The sequence below is a fragment of the Leptodactylus fuscus genome, chromosome 3 (assembly GCF_031893055.1).
Source record: "Leptodactylus fuscus isolate aLepFus1 chromosome 3, aLepFus1.hap2, whole genome shotgun sequence".
Lineage (NCBI taxonomy): Eukaryota > Metazoa > Chordata > Amphibia > Anura > Leptodactylidae > Leptodactylus > Leptodactylus fuscus.
The window spans coordinates 41,900,290-41,920,055 of record NC_134267.1 but is presented as its reverse complement, the minus strand read 5'-3'; the positions used below and the strand labels follow the sequence as shown (position 1 = coordinate 41,920,055).

The 19,766-nt window shown below is 43.8% G+C and overlaps 1 protein-coding gene across 1 annotated transcript in view; it reads right to left on the bottom strand.

Annotated features, from left to right (window-relative positions):
- The window catches only part of GPATCH11 (G-patch domain containing 11), a 29,260-nt gene extending 13,509 nt beyond the window's left edge, over nt 1-15,751 (bottom strand). Inside the window, exons 1-3 of the mRNA XM_075266559.1 lie at nt 15,630-15,751; nt 12,663-12,889; nt 5,342-5,383 (exon numbers count right to left, since the gene is read on the bottom strand). Of these exons, the coding sequence (XP_075122660.1) occupies nt 5,342-5,383; nt 12,663-12,889; nt 15,630-15,694 (334 nt within the window). The 5' untranslated portion in view covers nt 15,695-15,751. The remainder of the gene's footprint in view (nt 1-5,341; nt 5,384-12,662; nt 12,890-15,629) is intronic.
- Between the last annotated feature and the right edge of the window lie 4,015 nt (nt 15,752-19,766).

Genomic DNA, 19,766 nt, shown 5'->3' with positions numbered 1-19,766 from the left:
AAAGTCTACGATCTGTGAAGAAAAATGTGTCATCCATTTTTCACAGACCCAGAGACATAGAAAATCTAGAAAATGAAACAATTTAAAAAAAAAGGTTCATCTGCTTTTCACATACATGATCAACCATGGACATTATACCATTCACAAATGAGCAGCATGGGGTGCTGTCCGTGAATAGCACAACCCTAACATGCTCATCATGGATACCATCGTGTGGATGAGGCCTACGGGGGCTACTACATGGTGTTCAGACGAAAGAGCCACCTCAGCAGAATGGCAAATGGAATTTTTTGGCAATCTTCACTCTCTGTCTCCTATTAAAAACAATGACAGTCAGGGTAGAATTTGGAGCTGATTTTGAGGTGGAATCTGTCTCAAAATTAGTACCAAATTCCACCGTGTGTGAGAGCAGCCTACTTGGCATCAAATCAGATGAAAAGCTGAAATATCTGCAGAGTCTTTCTGTGCAAAAATGGCTGTGGCATGAAGCCATATAAAGCTTCGTATACGGACATGTAAAGAAAGTTATGGGTATCACAATATGGCAAGGTCAACAAATTTATTTCAAAGCATTTCATTTTTCTTAAAAGCATTTCTAAAGAAAACATATAAAATAGGTATTACCATGATCGTCCTGACCCACAGAATATAGGGAACAGGTCATACCACAATTTACCACAACATGTCGTTAAAACAAAGGCCACAAGAAAATGGCATAATTGGTACTTGGGAAAACCCGGCCTTACTAGGAGATTCAGCACTTGATCAACCATGAAATTGTGTTCAGCATTGAAAGGGTCTTAGATTCCAGTTTCGGTGGGGGAGTGGCCATACAATTAAGGAGGCTTACATACAACTGCAGGTTCATGGGACAATTAGGACAGATGTCCGCCAAGCTTTTGGAAGACCAATTTGGGTGGTCACAAACTATCTATTAACATCAGTCCGTGTGTAGGCCGTATTTCCAGGACTGACCATGGCCGTGCACACAGAACTCCCAGTATCATAGTCAGGTTTCCGTCTTCTGCCCCGCGAATGGGCTTGGCAATTGACCACCCCTTTTTTTTTAACCAGACACAAAGTCGGACATGCAGGACTTTGTGTCCGGTTAAAAAAAAGTTTCCCTGCGGACAGGCAGAAGACGCACACGGGCAGTCACCTTTGTAAACCCAGTCAAGTGAATGGGTTTGAAAGCTGACCGCCGGGTTTCCATCTCCTGTTCAGCTTCGTGAGGCAGAAGACGGAAACCGGCCGGATTACACACACTGGACGGCGAGTGCAGATGTGAACCTGCCCTTAATCTGCTAGGCCTCAGTGCAGATGTTGCAGAACTGCACTTGTTTCATTGCTTGCCCATGCTTCATGGGGAATAAAATATTGAAATATAAATGATGGGTGTTAGGGGTGCTGATGCTGGATTGTATGTTTTGCAGTATTTAGCGTTCGTTTTTATGCATGGTACTTTTTTTAATTCCCGAAAATATTCTAGATAGTGTTTCATTTGAATTGGATTCTGATGTACTAATATGGAGACAATGTGTGGATCCAGAGACCGCAATGACACTTGTGCATAGGAGGGAACATTAATATTTGGAACTACATAATGTCTCCACACCTACATTTGTAAGAAATCCATTGGGCCATGTTATCTCAGTAGTGCAGCCTCAGGCTTTGGCACTATATATTGTCATTTTGGTCAGAAGATCTTTGGGGTTTTTTGTTTTGTGGGTTTTTTTTTTTTTAAAGTATTTGTCCTCTCATGGTAGGTCTCCTATTAGCTGCAATCGCACATACAGGTTTTTTTAGGAAGCTGCTTTTGCTAAGCGAAAAACACTGGTGTGGACTTGGAAGAGATAGTATAAGATTTTTTTTATTTCTCTAATCACTTTTGGCCTTGGCTGCAAAAATTGTTCACAAAAACGGTATGTGTAAATCCAATGTGAAAAAAACAAAAAACGTAGGCATGTTTGGAAGAAAGCGGCTATGGGTTGTGTATGGTATTACAGCTTAGCTCTATTAATGTCAACCTGAAGATAGATGTGGTATTTGGGGCAGAAATAAATCTTTTTGCAATCACGGTCAACCCGTTTAAAGGCTGTAAATCACTAGTACCAATACCTGTTACTACTAGAAAGATCCCATAACATAGCTTAAAGGGATTGTAAGGCCAGTAAACTAAATTAAAGGCACAGAACGGTAAAAAAAAAAAAAAAAAAAAAGACCTAATCCTCACCTCCGATCTGTTGCAGCTCCAGTTTTAAGGCTTCTCTAGTTTTCCTGGTATCTTCTGACACCAAAATGTGACCACTGGGCCAATAACTGGTCATAGCAGTGGCCCTTCTTGTGACTGCTCAGCCAATTACTGGCTATGTTGACAGGGAACTTGGAGAGGAGTCTCATTTTGGCTGCCGCCTCTTATAGGTATGAAGAGCTGATTCTACTACATGATGAAGGTCTTTGAACAACCTCCCACATGACCAATCTCTGCTCCAGTCACTGAATGGCCAGGAGACCTGGGACAAGGCCACAATAAGATTGTAAGTTTATACAAGACTTGTCTCCAAAACTGCTCTTTCTATTGTCTCTTTGACGGCTTCAGGGTTCATAAATCCCTTATTATGGATCAAAACCTTGTGTTGGAGGATAATGGTGGTGGTCTGCGCATGTTAGTATATATTTTGTATCGTTACTTTAAATCTTTTAGCTCTCAGGAAGTTCAGATCCTGCGGTCTGGTCACTTTCAGAGGAGAGTAGATCTACGGTAGTAGTACAAAGCTTATTCCAAAAACTGCTCTTTCCACTGTCACTTTGAAGGCATAGGGGTCATAAGACCTGTATGTTGGGGTGGGGTGGGGGCTGGAGGGTGTGGATGGTACTCGGCTGTCCTGCAGCTTCTGGTTGACTTCATTGTACCTTAAAATCAGATGAATCTATATTTTCCCAGATTCTTCCTGACTGGTGAGAGCCCGCTCCACTTCTGTACACATTTTATTTTTGCAATTGGTGATACAGAAGGAATGCGGCTTCTATAGTTTCCTGGTGGATCCCATGAGTATTGGGCAGGAGGAGGGAGCATTTGACGGTGCATGTTTGCGGTCGTGCACTGTCAAAAACGCGGCGCAAACGTCCCGTAAACGCAGCGCATTGCATGCCGCGTTTACTCAGTGTGAATGCACCCTTAAGGTGAAAAGCGCTGCAGGAAAAACCACAATGTGTTGCTGCCGCGGTTTTTCTAGCAGTGCTATTTTTCGCTGCTGTGGGGCCTTGGCCTTAGGGTGCTGCCGCAGAGTGTTCCGGTCACTGTGTAGCCACAAACAGTGCTCTCACTTATGAATATTAGAGCACGATTATATATGGGCTCTTTATGTTTACAGTCTTTGTGGTAACAGTAAAATCTCATGGCCATAAGTAGCCCAAAATTACTGAAAGTTTTGGCAGAACCCGAAGACCAGGGCGCCACATGTTGTGGGTTAGGTGCTAACCTGCTGAGAATTACAGCCTTCAACCAATCCCATACAAACACTGGAGAAAAAAAAAACTGCAATGCAAAGTATTTTGCTCTGCGGACACAATTCCAGGACAGACAATTGCAGCTTAGGGGGCGTTGACACTTGCGCCCCTGTCCGTCCACTAGGTTTCCATCCTAATCCCTGGAGAAACTGAACAGGGGACGGCTTGCCGGTGGTCAGTTTTAAAACAGACTTATTTGAATGGATTTTTAAAGCAAACCCCCCCCCCGTGTCCATATGCAGCCTCTCCACCTGGAAACCATTTTTTTTTTACATGGACACAAAGTTAGACATGCAGGACTTTGTGTCCATCCAAAAAAAAAAAAACGGTTTCCAGGCGGAGAGTCTGCAGACTGACACCAGAAGTTTGCTTTAAAAACCCATTCAAATAAATAGGTTTTAAAACTGACCGCCGGCAAGCCGTCCCCTGTCCAGTTTTCTCCAGGCATTAGGACAGAAATCATGGGGCGGACAGCGGCGGTAGTGTGAAGGCCGCATTGTCAGTGGTATAAATCAAACTACTCGACTTAAGCATTCCTCTTTGGAATTCTTCCGTTTATTCACTTTTTTAGCGTGCATGATGAAGGGGACATGACCTCTGAAGAAATTTAGTAGGAAACCACTCACAACCTGCTCTCTGTGGCTGGATGTTTAGTTACAGGGAGGAGTGGTGTGTCCCTAAACAGTAGTGGTGTTGATACCTCAAGACCTGGTTTCCACTACGGAAATTTTTTTTTGATTGTGGATTCAATGGCTGTTTTCAACCTTTGAAATGCAGGGATTAAACTTGCAGTGACTGCAAGATATCCTGTAGAAGACTGTCATGTTTGGCATAGCTTATGCAATGTTCACTTCTGTGCCACCAGGCTGTTGACTGACCCCTTGACTATGATGGGATCCATTGGGTGTTTGTTCTTTTAAAGGGATTCTACCACTAAATAGCTATTTTTTTCTGCTTTAGACGTCGGAATAGCCTTTAGGAAGGCTATTCGTCTCTTACCTTTAGACGTGGTCTCTGCGGCACCATTCCTTAGAAATCCCGGTTTTTACTGGTATGCTAATTAGTTCACTCGCAGCAATGGGGGCGGGCCCCAGCACTCAAACAGCCATGGGGGCGTCCCCACTGCTGCCCAAGAACTCTCTCCAGTGACGCCTCCTTCTTCAGCTGCATCCTCCCCTTCTCTCGTCGTCTTCCTTCTGCGTCAGCTCCGACACCTGCGCAGTTGGCTCTGCCAGCGAGGCACTAGTAGAGCCGACTGCGCATGCCGGCCGGGAGGGAGGATGCAGCTGAAGATGGAGGCGTCACTGGAGAGAGTTCTTGGGCAGCAGTGGGGACGCCCCCATGGCTGTTTGAGCGCTGGGGTCCGCCCCCATTGCTGCGAGAGAATTCATTTGCATACCAGTAAAAACCGGGATTTCTAAGGAATGGCAGCGTGGAGACCAGCGTGGAGACCACGTTTAAAGGTAAGAGACGAATAGCCTTTCTAAAGGCTATTCTGACGTCTAAAGCACAAAAAATACATATTTAGTGGTAGAATCCCTTTAAACTGAAAAATTAGGACTTACAGCATTTTTTTTGTCCAGCAATTTTTGATGTAAGCTACGAAACGGAGACTCTGATGCAGATGTAAATAACGCTGCAATATGGACCGGTACCAGCACATTTTTACAAACTAGATCTCATGACTGAATGCAAATTGTTTACATTTCCATATGTTTTCCATTTGGATCTCATTCTTGGCTGAGCAAATCTCTTCAGACATTAAGTACATGTATATTACACACTGTTTTATGTTGTAAATCCAACTAGAAAATAGGAAGATGAAACTTACCTGTCTTGATATTCAATGGAATTGGTTCAACGATGCCTTCACCTGCACAAAGAAGGGAATAAAATACTTAGTATTGATACTTTATGCAAAATGTATACTGCAATATAATAATAATAAAACTACACAAATATAACTTTCACATGGTTTGGGATTAGCAGCAAACTAAAGAAAGAATACTGAAGACCATTTAATCCATGGCTATAAAACATAATGATGTGTCTACACCACATGACCTAGGTCCTGCTCTCAGATAGAGGAGAGGAGCTGCTTGCATTTCTGAACTCATCTTCTGTTCTCCCAGTTATCAGGCTAGCTAATTCAATTGTGTTCATTATGGCAGAGACAGGCAGTCTCTGTATGTAACACAAAATGGGAGTTGCTCCTGCCTGTACTTCATAGTCCAATATTGTGCATGTAGTGTAATTTGAGGACCTTTGATGATATCACAGGCCCTTTAGCCACCCCATAGGATCACGCTACGTGGTAGGCGGAGCTACACACTAATTTGGGGGTGGGGCTAAATGTCCGGTTGCATGAAACGCATGAAATGACGCAAGAAACCAGGAAGAAAGAAGATTTTACAGCAGTGAAGACTGGTGAGTATGCGACGTGGGAATACCCCTTTAAGTAGATTTCTGGCAGATAAGGTAAATCTTTCTAATGTGACATCCCCTTTCAGTGAATAGGACATTGGCCTGACTTTACAATAGGTTATCACTGTTTGATATGTGGGGGTCGGGAACCCCTTGTATCAACTGTTTGAAGATACCCAGTGGTTGGGCTCTACACTGAATACTCAGCACTTGAATGGAACTGGGATTCCTATTCACTTGAATGGGACTGTGGTGAATGAACATGTCCCTTGACGGTGAAGTGGAAGCAGTGCTCAACTTGAGGAATTGATCTATAGTGATCTATAGGGGTCCTGGGTGTCACATCCCTATCAATCAGATATTGATGACCTAACCTAATAATAGGTCATCAATATGTAAGTTCTGGATAACCCCTTCAATGTATGTAAGGCTTTAGGATTAACTAAAAAAAACAATGATGTGTCTATGGCAAGGTCTTCTATTTCATCAGAATATAGAATGCAGAATAGACAATGAGGCAACGCTAGACTGCACACTTGAGACTACAGAGAATCCACCTTCCACTATTTCTGTAGATCCAAATTTATAGATGGAACAATCTGCAGGACAGGCTGTTCATCCAGTTATTGGCCTGTCTTGCAGGTGAAATATCTTGGCTGACTCCATTCTTATTTTACATTTTGTTAGGTGGACAGTAGCACGGCACCTTCCCAATACTAATTGGACAGCAATTTTTATTTGCCTCTTTGTGGAACGTATTTCACTTTGTCGGCTGGAACGGCAAAGCACCTTTTTATCTGTCTTTATATAAATGGACATAAAATAAAAAATATTGTAGACCCTTAGCAATAAATAATAGCTATAATGCACCCCGGACCTGCCGCAGTGATCAATAAGAAAGCATCAAGGACATAAATAACACTTACCCAGCTTAACCTTAACAACAGTAACTGCAGCTTTCAATGCACTGAAAGCCCCAAAGAAAATCTACAAAAAAGGGCAAGATAGGAAAAGTACAGTGTTTACTACTCAGTAAGATGGAGCGGTGCCGGCCGTGTGACAGATCGCTAGCTCACATGCTTTTCTCTGTGAAGACAAACTATAATAGAGCAATAAAATCTTACAATAAGTTGAGCTTCTTCCTATTCTCTATACCTAGGAACTTAGAGTGTACTAACAGGAGAGTGACGTTACGCTTCTGTCCTTGCTGTTAAAGCGCTGGAACAAACACATCTGACTTATTAGCAGCTATCAATGGAGTTTATAAGCCAGAAAAATAGTCATTTTCAAACCACAAGCTTCACCACACTGAAACGCACCGCTGCTGACCCCTAAACCGATGTACAAATGTATAGAAGGATGTAGAACAATTGTAAAGCACAAAATGTCATAAACAGCTCACGGTCATAAGAACAGTATGTGGGCACTTGAACATCGCGTTCTTATGTACTAGGTAAACATCTAATTATGGGACCATGGAAATGATCATCGGATAAGGCTCAGCGCACGTTGGTGGCATAAATCACAAATATTTCCTGCTATTTAGGAGATAGTTGGAGAAGTTGTTGCTGTTCAGATCACATTTAAGTTTTGTAGTCGCCCTCTGTAGGAAAGTGCAGTGTGCTGAGTCTTCCTATACGGTTGAAAAAGGTATGCTAATGTATACCAGCCTAGCTAGGACTAAAAAGACACTCTTTTATACCTTTGTCGGTGAACGGGGGTCTATGGATATGTTTAACACTGACCTGCGACCTTTTACCCATGTGTACATTAAAGCCCCACTCCACTCATAGGTTTCAATCCTCAGCCCTCCGGTAAGGGGCCTTCTGTAGTATAATGGAGGGTGAGATCACCTAACCAGCACGTCCTGCACTAGCTTCTGAACAGGTCACCCGGCTGCTCATGTGATCGGCAGATTGACCTTGTATGAGAGCAAAACATCCAGATTCTCACAGAATTACACAGTAACACCCCACGTTGCGGAAACATAGCTTTTTTTGGTGCAGATTTTAAGCCAAAGCCAAAAATGGCTACAAGAGGAATGGGGAATATATAGGAAGCTCTTAGACTTCTCTCTTCTGCTCTATCCAATCCTGGCTTTGAGTCAAAAAACAACAGCAAAATCTGCAACTAAAAAAAGCTGCGTTTCCACAACCTAAAAGGGAGTTTGACTAAAATGGATAGTAACATGTGCTAGCTGTTACTGAAATTAAAGAAAAGCACAGCGTAAACCCAGCCTAAGTCTTAGGCCACACGTTAGGCTCCAAGCTGGTAGTATTCCACAGTATATTCTGTAGTGGGCATGCACATGGCAAAAAAAAACTGCTTAAAGCCTTTGGGCATCTGTAGTGAAAACATTGAAAACAGAGGGTTAATAATGGACATGCTGCATTCTCAAAACCTTCAGCGTAAGACACTACAGGTTTTTTTCTACAGTTTGTGGGACTTCTTTAAAGGGGCTATACAGTTTCTAACATTGATGGCCTATCCTTAGATATTAGATCACTCAGGCCCCATGGCTCTCGGTATTGTTTACTAGAGATGAGCGAGTACTGTTCGGATCAGCCGATCCGAACAGCACGCTTGTATAGAAATGAATGGACGTAGCCAGCACGCGGTGGGTTAAGCGGCCGGCCGCCATCAAAGCGGAAGTACCAGGTGTATCCATTCATTTCTATGGAGCGTGCTGTTCGGATCGGCTGATCCGAACAGTACTCGTTCATCTCTATTGTTTACATACTGCAAGCCACACTGCTCACTCACTATACAAACTTTAGCAGTGAGTGTAGCTATTGTGCTGCTCAATTGATTTCAATGGGCTAGCACTGCAATAAAATAGGCCATCAGTATTACCCCCTCATTCACATCTGCGTTTAGTAATCCACTCGGGAACTCCGCATGGGGACCCCCCCTACCCGAACGGACTACCGAACGCAGTGGCAAGTGGTGTGCAGTGAAAGCACACGGACCTCATAGACTATAATGATGTCCATGTGCTTTCCGTTTGCTGAACACACGAATAATGCGAACATGAAAGTAGATCACAAGTACTTTTCTTTTCACATGTTCCACACGGGCAGCGTGCAGAAAGCACACGGACCCCATTATAGTCTATGGGGTCCGAGTGCTTTCACTGTACACCGCTTGGCAATGAGTTTGGTATTACGTTTGGGAAGGGTCCCAATGCAGACTCCCTGAACGGATTACCAAAAGCAGATGTGAATGAGGGGTTAGAAACCAGATAAATCCCATCAACTACATTGATATTGTACGGTGGCTCAGTGTTTGCACTGGTACCTTGCAGCATTGAAGTCCTGTGTTCAAATCCTGTCAAAAACATATGCAAGGAGTATGTATGAGTTTCCTCCCACACTCCAAAAACATTAGGAATTTAGATTGTGAGCCCTGCTTAGGACAATGTTGACAATATCTCTGTAAAGCGCTGTAGAATATGATGGTGTTACATACAGTGGGGAAAATAACTACGTGATATAATGGCAATTTTAAATGTTTCCCACATACAAAAAAATGGAGAGGTCTGTCATTTTTATCGTAGGTACATTTCAACTGTGACAGACAGAATCTAAAACAAAATCCAGAAAATCACATTGCATGATTTTTTTAAAATAATTAATTTGCATTTTATTGCATGAAATAAGTATTTGATCACCTACCAACTAGCAAGAATTCTGGCTGGTTCTGTTTAACCTTGTTACCTGTATAAAAGACACCTGTCCACATACTCAATCACACTCCAACCTCTCCACCATGGCCAAGACCAAAGAGCTGTCTAAAGACACCAGGGACAACATTGTACACGTGAACAAGGCTGGGATAGGCTACAGGACAATAGGCAAGCAGCTGTTGGCACAATTATTACAAAATGGAAGGAATACAACATGACTGTCAATGTTCCTCTATCTGGGGCTCCATGCAATATATCACCTCGTGGGGTAAGGATAATTTTGAGAAAGGCCAGGAATCAGCCCACAACTACATGGGAGGACCTGGTCAATGACTTGAAGAGAGCTGGGGTCACAGTCTCCAAGATTACCATTAGTAATACACTACGCCGTCATGGATTAAAATCATGAAAGGCATGCAAAGTCCCCCTACTCCCCCTGCCAGTACATGTCCAGGCCTGTTTGAAGTTTGCCAATGACCATCTGGATGATCCACAGGAGGCATAGGAAAAGGTTATGTGGTCAGATGAGACCAAAATAGAATCTTTTGGTATCAACTCCACTCACCGTGTTTGGAGGAAGAAGAAGGATAAGTACAATCCCAAGAACACCTTCCTAACCTTGGAACATGGGGGTGGAAACATCACACTTTGGTGGTGCTTTTCTACAAAGGGGACAGGACGATTGCACCGTATTGAAGGGATAATGGATGGGGCCATGTATCGCGAGATGTTGGCCAACAACCTGTTTTCCTCAATAAGAGCATTGAAGATGGGTGGTGGCTGGGTTTTCCAGCATGACAATGACCTGAAACACACAGCTAGGGAAACTAAGGAGTGGTTCCGTATGAAGCATTTCAAGGTCCTGAAGTAGCCTATCCAGTCAGCAGACCTGAACCCAATCGAACATTTTTGGAGTGAGCTGAAAGTCAGTGTACCCCGGGGACGGCCCCGAAATTCCTGGAGAAGATGAGGAGTGGCTCAAAATCCCTGCTGCAGAGTGTGCAAACTTGGTCAAGGACTACAGGAAACGTCTGACCCAGGGGTCTCAAACTCGCAGCCCGCAGGCCAACTGCGGCCCTCGGGACAATAGTTTGCGGCCCCCAGCGGACATCCCGACATCCGCCGTAATAGTACGGCTCATGCCGGGTGTCTACTGCTTTAAGCAGAAGACAACTGGCGCTAATGTCTCCAATCGGTCCCGGGACCGATCAGAGGCATTAACCCCTCCGGCGCCACGGTCAAAGGCGCCGGAGGCGCCATTTTCCCGGCGGCGCATGGGCGCCGCCATTTTGCCAGTGATCGCCGGCGCCTGGAGCAAGCTCCAGGGCCGACGTCACGTTGCCATGACAGCCGGGAGCCTTTACAAGGCTCCCAGGCTTGTCTGCAATCTCTTTCTTTTGCAGGCTGCTCTATGCAGCCTGCAAAAGAAATGATGATTTTTTGCAATGCATTAGCATTGTAATGCATTGCATTAGTGATCAGACCCCCGGGGGTTCAAGACCCCTACGGGGTCTAATAAATGCAAGTAAAAAAAATATATAAAAAGTATTAAAAATTCAAATCACCCCCCTTTCCCTAGAACACATATAAAAGTAGCTAAATACTGTGAAACACATACATGTTAGGTATCCCCGTGTCCAAAATCGCCCGCTCTACAAATTTATAAAAATATTTTTCCTGTACGGTAAATTCCGTAGCGGGAAAAATAGTCAAAAGTGCCAAACCGCCGTTTTTTCACTGTTTTGATTCTGATAAAAATTTGAATAAAAAGTGATCAAAGCAATAGCATTTCCCGAAAATGGTAGAACTAAAAAGTACACCCGTCCCCGCAAAAAAAGACGCCCTATACATCCCCGTACACGCACGTATAAAAAAGTTACGGCTGTCAGAATATGGCGACTTTTAGAAAAAAAAAAATTGGGAAAACCGGATGTGGCCCAGCCTCACCCAGAGTTTGAGACCCCTTGTCTGACCTCTACTTGCAAACAAAGGTTTCTGTACCAAATATTAAAGTTCTGTTTTTTTATTGTGTCAGAAACTTATTTCAACCAATAAGATGCACAATAACTATTTTAAAAAACCATACTATGTGATTTTCTGGAATTTTTTTTTTTTTAGATTTTGTCTCTCACAGTTGAAGTGTACCTACAATAAAAATTTACAGACCTCTCCATTCTTTGTGGGTGGAAAAACTTGCAAAAATCACCAGTGTATCAATTACTTACAGTGGGGAAAATAAGTATAATAAATAATACTTTGCAGCAGGTTAGGCGCCAGTAATCTTTCAGCAGCCTACCCACTGCGAGTATGCAATGTGTGTCCCTGGCCTTAGGCTGTTTTTTTGAGTTTTTTTTTTAAATACAGAACCCCATGCTATTTTGAATAGCACTGATGGGTAGTTAATTTTTATAAAGTTTTTCATCTGTAAGTCAAGTGAACCTTATAATCACATGTATCATTAGACCAGTGTGTGCTGTACAGTCAGTACACATACATGTACATATGGCATCCTGTATGTAATTGTCATTACATACAGTGGCGTACAGTACACATGCATGTACATATGGCATTCATGATAAATTGTCATCATGTATGTAATAGTAAAGCAATAAGAATAATACAAATAAGGGTGCATTCACACTGAGTAAACGCTAGCTTATTCTGAACGTAAAACACGTTCAGAATAAGCGGCGTCTAAAGCAGCTCCATTCATTTCTATGGGAGCGGGGATACGAGCGCTCCCCATAGAAATGAATGGGCTGCTTCTTTCACTCCGTGCAGTCCCATTGAAGTGAATGGGGAGTGCCGGCGTGTACGCTCCGGCATGAGCAGAGCTTGCCGTATACGCCGGCACTCCCCATTCACTTCAATGGGACTGCACGGAGTGAAAGAAGCAGCCCATTCATTTCTATGGGGAGCGCTCGTATCCCCGCTCCCATAGAAATGAATGGAGCTGCTTTAGACGCCGCTTATTCTGAACGTGTTTTACGTTCAGAATAAGCTAGCGTTTACTCAGTGTGAATGCACCCTAAGAGAGCCTTACCTTTCTTGCCAAGTGCTTGACCTTTTTTATATCCCATCTTCTGAAGTAAAGCAAAGCCCTTGTTTTCATTGCTCAGAGCCTCATTCAGTACACTCTCCCTTCTTTCCTTTTCCACCTCTTTGATGCTCTTTTGTCTGTTCTTTACGTTACTTTCCTTGTGCTTCTCCTCTTTCTGATAGGATTCCTTAACTCTTCTTGGTACAGGAATTCCTGGTCTAACATCCTGCCTAGTGTATGAAAAAAAAAAAAATAAAACACAAAAATATTTGACAATATGTTGGAAGTTGTGGATTATTATTTTAGTAGTTTTGTTTTACCTTGTACCAATAATAAATACTGTGTAATATACAGTGTATAATGGACTGCACACAGACCCACAATATCACATGGTGGCTCAGTGGTTAGCACTGTAGCCTTGCAGCACTGGAGTCCTGGGTTCAAATCCCACCTGGAACAACATCTGCAAGGAGTTTGTATGTTCTCCCCGTGTTTGCGTGGATTTCCTCCCATTCTACAAAGACATACTTAAATGAAAAACATTTAAAAAAAAATGTACATTGTGATCCCTATATGGGGCTCACATTCCACATTAAGAAAAAAAAGGTCCTCTTGTCTCCAGCTGCAACAATAACACAACTAATGTTCTTGAACCTCCTACACCACTTTCATGAAAATAAAACTGGTGTGGGAGTTGCAGTACATTTAATATAATCTATGTCAGTTTATGAGCTGGTATAGATTTCAGCAGAGGTCCACAGCCTGGCGGAGGTTCCCCTGCAATGATGAAGAGGTATAAATGAGGCAGCTCTTCTACAGTCTTCGTGAATATCTCCCATAGTGCTAGTAATGCAAGTCAGCAACATTGCCTCATATCAATTACATGTAGTAATCTACATTTTAAGAAGATCTTTCACCAACTCATTGTATCCTATAGGAGCCACTTCATGTATTCTGGCACAGTTGGGATTTTTTCTCTAGCCCCCTACTATTTCCGAGAGATCACTTACTTACCATTACTTTCAGCTGACTTATACTCTTTGCTGTCAAGTGGGCAGTCTTTTGCTGGAGTAGAATGACAGGGACCGCCCATGTGACAGTAGAGAGCATAACTGTGCTAAAACTGATAGCACTGACTGCTCAGGAATGGTGAAAATTATAGAAAAAATTCCAGCACCACAATTGGTGAAGGAGCGGCTACTGAAGGATGCCAGGAGATCGTGTAAGGTCCTCTTTAAAGGATTGGGCACAGGCAATCCTATATACTGCTGGAAAGCTGACTTCGCTGAATTCAACTCACTGTCGGCTTTTCTGATCTGTGCCCCGGGTAAAGAGCTATCGGTCCCGGTATCGCACTGTACAGTGTGAGCGGGGAGGAACGCCCCTCCCTCTGCTCACAGTGCTCATCCATAGACGAGTATTATCAGGAGGGGAGGGGGGCGTTCTTCCCCGCTCCACAGTACAGCGCGATAGGCGCTGCTGTGGAGAAGGACATTCCTGACTGACTGTCAGGAATGTCCTTCTGACTGTAAAGAGCTACGGTACCGGGACCGATAGCTCTTTACCCGGGGCACAGATCGGGAAAGCAGTATATAGAACTGCCTGTGCCCAAACCCATGAAAGGTCCTCTTTAAGTTAAAAGAATAGTTAAGTGTTCATCCTGGCCTGTGCCTACACAGAGTGGAACAGTCTCCGTCACTTTGAGGCAGGGTTTCATAAGCCAAATCTCCTTAGACCCGGTTCACATCTGCGTTCGGTATTCCGTTCGGGGAGTCCGCTTGGGGACCCCATAACGGAAACCTATATGTATTACAAAGCGGTTAGCTAAGAAACCGCATGGACCCCATAGACTATAATGGGGTCCTTGTGGTTTCTGCATGAATCACTGTAATGAAAAATCACAAGCAAGCGTGGGGAAGCCATTTTGTCTCAGTTTATGAGGTCAAGTCAGGCAAGTTCAAGTGGAGTAAACAAGTACTATATTATATCATCAGCAAATACTATCGAGCCACAGCTATTATCGCCTCTATTCAGAGCAGTGGGCTCCTTCTTGGCAGTCTTCCCATGGGGATGGCCACTCTGTGGAGGGATTTAGGGATTTCCAAGAAAGGTGATGAATAGCTCGCAACTAGCATATGCAAATTGCGTGCTGTCCAGGAATAATCCGCCCACAGGTTATATAAAGTCGATGGCAAACATCAGCCTTGAGTGTTCACTCATCGGTGGGGGGTGTGGGGACGCCTGCATCATCAAAGTCCACCGATTGGATCTGTCACTGAAGGCTCGATGGGAACCGATCAGCATCGATGAGGTTGTGACAGTAAGTAATCCTAGCTAATCTACATAATAAATTATGTTAACCTGCTAGTATGTGTCTGGCCTGTCTTTTTTCTTTGTTCTATCACGGAATCTAAAAGAACCTCAGCAATCTTACAGGAATCCAGAGATCCCTGTCAATTTTGCAATACAATCACGCAGAGAGAAAAGCAGCACTTTTAGACATTAGTCAATGTGGTTTCTTAGCTAACTGCTATTTAATGCATATAGGTTTGTGTTCAGGGGGTTCCCTAGCGGACTACTCCACAGGAATACTGAACGCAAGTGTGAACCAGGCTCTAGGGCTGTGACATCCCCAAATTTGCCAGGATGGTTTCTGAAAATTAGGGACAGTCCCAACAAACTGGGGACAGTGACACAGGTAATAGCACAGTGATAGCCATGGTGCAGAATTAAAAGTATTCTTCAATAAAGCAATGAAACAGCTCTCTGATGGACTCCATAGAAGGTGTCAGGTATTGCAGATCAGCAGGCAGACTTTTCTAATGCTATACAGCCCCCTAATACTGCCACAGCCGCACTAGTAGCCATTATTAACCCTACAGGACCTGCTACAGTACGACGTAGTAACAACATAGATATCAGCCAAAGCAGCTATAATGGGGGATCAGTGGCAGAGCCGCGCATGCTTACATTTTGCTGATGAAGGCATCAGACATATAATCCTCCTCCTCATCTTCTTCCACGATATTACTCATTATTTAAGGCAAAAGTCTGAACCGGCTGCAAGAAGTAATCCGGAAAGAAATTAAAGCTGCACCAGATGCGGGCACGGAATTCCGTCCGACCGGAAGTGCCTTTTCCGCCATGTTTACTACTGGCAGTGTGTCTGCGGTACAGCGGTGGGTGTGGTGATTCACATCACTCACCGCTATTACCTACACGTATATCATTATGTCTAAAGTCAAAACAAGGAAATGGGATTTGGGTTTTCAATGGACAAAACCTAAACCTTCAGGGTAAACTGACCAGACCCGCTTGCCATGTTCTGTGCCAGGCTTATATTTAGTGACACATTTTACTTTGGTGTGTCTCTTATATTAGTGTAAGGTGTGGTGAGTGGAATAAACCCTGTGCCCACCAAGAGAAGTGCCCTCAATATATCACCCCCTCAAGTACCAGCCCTGGCACACCAGCTATACCCGTCATCTATAGCTGAGCTGGGGCACATGTGAGGAAAGTGTCCTGTTACCATAACCAAGTGGTTAGCTGCTCACTTATAGTAGTGCAAAGAGGCCTAAATGTATAGATAATGTGTAGTGTGTCACACCTCCATATTACCCAAATATAATGCAGCTAGATATATATCCAATGGTAGGAACTGCACGAGGCCCCTGAGAGAACACTGCAAGACACTACGCCTTCTTATACAACAAAATGAGCCAGACATGGAGTCTTCCATAGATAATCCCAATAGAATGCTTTATTATCAGATCTTAAAGGGGCTCTATCCGCAAAGTTAGGGCTGGTTCCCAAGATATAACGCGCCGTGCATTCAGATACGTGTCAGAGTGTGAGCGCTCAAAACAGATGCCATTCATTTCAATGTGTGCTGGCTCACACGCACTACACACTGAAATCAATGGGTTTGAAAAGCTTCCCATGAATGCACGGCGTGTTACATCGTGGGAACGAGCCCTTATGCTGTATGAGCCCCACTATTTAGGCACCACTAATCTTATTTTAAACCCCCTCCCCGTTTTAAAATAAAACCATAAAAACATATATGTAAATCATACCTATCATGCACGGCAGGCGGTGATGCACGGTCCGACGTCATCTTCTGCCACGCCTTCCTCTTCTTTCGGCGATGCCCTCCAATCCTGGCTCTTCCCCGGCTTCATCGTCGTCTTCTTCCGGCGGTTCAAATCCGGCGCGTGCGCAGTGCCATTGAGAAAAATGGCGCCAGAGTATGCACAGTAGCTCCGGAGTGAGCGCTACTGCGCATGCACCAGATTTGAACCAATCAGATTTGAACCGCCGGAAGAAGACGAGGATGAAGCCGGGGAAGAGCCAGGACCGGAGGGCGTCGCCGAAAGAAGAAGCTAGAGGAGGAAAGTGTGCCAGAAGATGACGTCACAACATGCATCACCGCCCACTGTGCACGATAGGTATGATTACATATATGTTTTTATGGTTATTATTATTATTATTTATTTATATAGCACCATTAATTCCATGGTGCTTTACATGGTTTTACTTTAAAACCGGGGGGGGGGGGGGGGGGGGGGAGTTTAAAAACACAGTGGTGCCTGAATAGCCTTTTTAAAGGCTATTCACGCATATGTGGGGCTCATACAGCATAATTTTGCTGATAGAGCCCCTTTAAATGGTAACATGTTACAGGCTGTTAAGACCCCTCTATCATACCTCCCGACTTTCCCAGCGGGACAGCCCCAGATTCCAGGCGCTGTTCCGATGAACAGGAAGTATGTCCCAACTCCCTTAAGCCTTCTGGTAGGAGAAATGGGAGAAAAAGGAGGAGAACAGGGTGAGGTGAGATTTTTTTGATCCTTCATGTGTGGTATCAGGAGAGGGACTTGGTATTTTGGGGGTACTTTGTACTGTGCTGGCAATTGGAGGGAAACATTATACTGTGGGTATACCAGAAGAGTGACTTTATACTGTGGTTCAATGGGAGAGGGACATTATAATATAAGAGCATACCATGTCAGGGCCACCATAGGGGTGTGAACGTTTGGGGGCACAAGTAGAAATGGATGAGAATTAGTCGAGACAAAGTTGTGGGTGGTGCCAAATCTGCCGTGGCGCATGCACATTCTGTCCCCTCTTTCATTGAGAGGTATGCCGTTATCAAACCAACAGAGAATAGTACATGGAGAAAACCACACTGTGCCAGTCTTTTTGGCACCATTTTGGTTTTTAAACTGGCACAGTGTGGTTTTTTGTATGTATTATTCTTTGTTGATTGGATAAAGGGATCTGACTATCCTGAAATGTGTTACCATTTCAGATCTAATAATAAAGCATTCCATTTGGTTTATCTACTAAAAACTATACAGTGATATAGAAGCCCAGACTGTAACCAGGGCTGATCCCCATATCAACAGCATGATCTGCCTGTATGGTTTGTAAGTCATTGGTCCTTGTTCATCTTTACTCTCTACATGAGTTGTCCAGTTTAAAAAATAAATTTTACATTTCCTCGAGTATTGTTGAGTTTATAGACGCAGGGGTCAGAGGCATGTGAAGAATCCTGGGGCTCCATAGCAAAATTCAGAAAGTTCTCCACCACACAATTCATTTAATGAATTAATATGGCATGGTCTGACCTGACATTGTGTGTGATGCGCTGTACACCAGAAAAAAAAGTGACTCAAAAGCTTTCAGCCTATGACATTCAACCAGAACGTCATGTTATTCGATGTATTGATTCCAGAAAACTTAGAATTGCATGTCATCACTGTGGTGATAAGGCATATTTTCACTTAAAGGGGCTCTATCAGCAAAATCATGCTGATAGAGCCCCACATATGTGTAAATAGCCTTTAAAAAGGCTATTCAGGCACCGTAAAAGTTGTATTAAACTACCCCCTCCCGTTTTAAAATAAAACCCTAAAACAGAATGTGATAAACTTACCGAACGTGCACGGTGGGCGGGCATTCAGGGTCCGACGTCTTCTTCATCCACGCCTCCTCTTCCTCCGATGTCCTCGGGACCCGTCTTCCTCCCGCGCTCGCGAACTGACATTGCTTTAAAAAAATGGCCTGGGCGCATGCGCAATAGCATGCTGCTTCTACTACGGCTACTGCACATGCGCCCAGGCCATTTTTTTAAAGCAATGTCAGTTCGCGAGCGCCGGAGGAAGACGGGACCCGAGGACATCAGAGGAAGAGGAGGCGTGGATGAAGAAGACGTCGGACCCTGAATGCCCGCCCACCGTGAACGTTCGGTAAGTTTATCACATTCTGTTTTAGGGTTTTATTTTAAAAACGGGAGGGAGAGGTTTAATATAACTTTTACGGTGCCTGAATAGCCTTTTTAAAGGCTATTCACGCATATGTGGGGCTCTATCAGCATGATTTTGCTGATAGAGTCCCTTTATAGGGTTTGTCCAAAGTGTAATTTACTTACCTGGTCCTGGGGATCACTGATGGACTTGCGGGTTTAGAAGCAGCGTTCTGCTCTACTGGGTCGCTCCAACTGCTTCCTCAGTCTCACAGGTAAGCATGAACAGTTTTTAGAGAAATCAGTTATAGACCCGATCCAATTCTGACTATACTAACTAGTTATAAATGTGAGGTTCTTAGCGCACAACTTTGATAAATTGTGCGAGCCCATCTGCCACGTCACGGCGACCTCATTCAGATGGGTCCCTACCCTAAGACTTTACTGGTATAATGAATGCTATACTCCCCCTAAAGACAAGAGATCAAGTTCTTAAGAGACTGCACTATAACAGTGAGTATATAAGAAAGTTATCTCCGGTCCTTTATGTAAAGTGTTAGTGTGGGGACCCATCGTAATAAGGCCACTAAGTGGTCGATGGGATCAAAAATATCATGTAAAGTGTTTGTTATAACTAAGAAAAGAAATCATCACTAGGGCTCCATTCACACAGAGTAACGTTGGCGTTTTTTGTGCTTATTTTGTGCTTATTTTGGCACATTGCGGCGCATAAACACCGCGTATACGCGGAATTTACGCGGCGCTATGTGCCAAAATAAGCACAAAATAAACACACAAAACGCCGTTACTCTGTGTGAATGGAGCCTTAGAAAAAAATCACTTTGGTCTAGTTTATACCC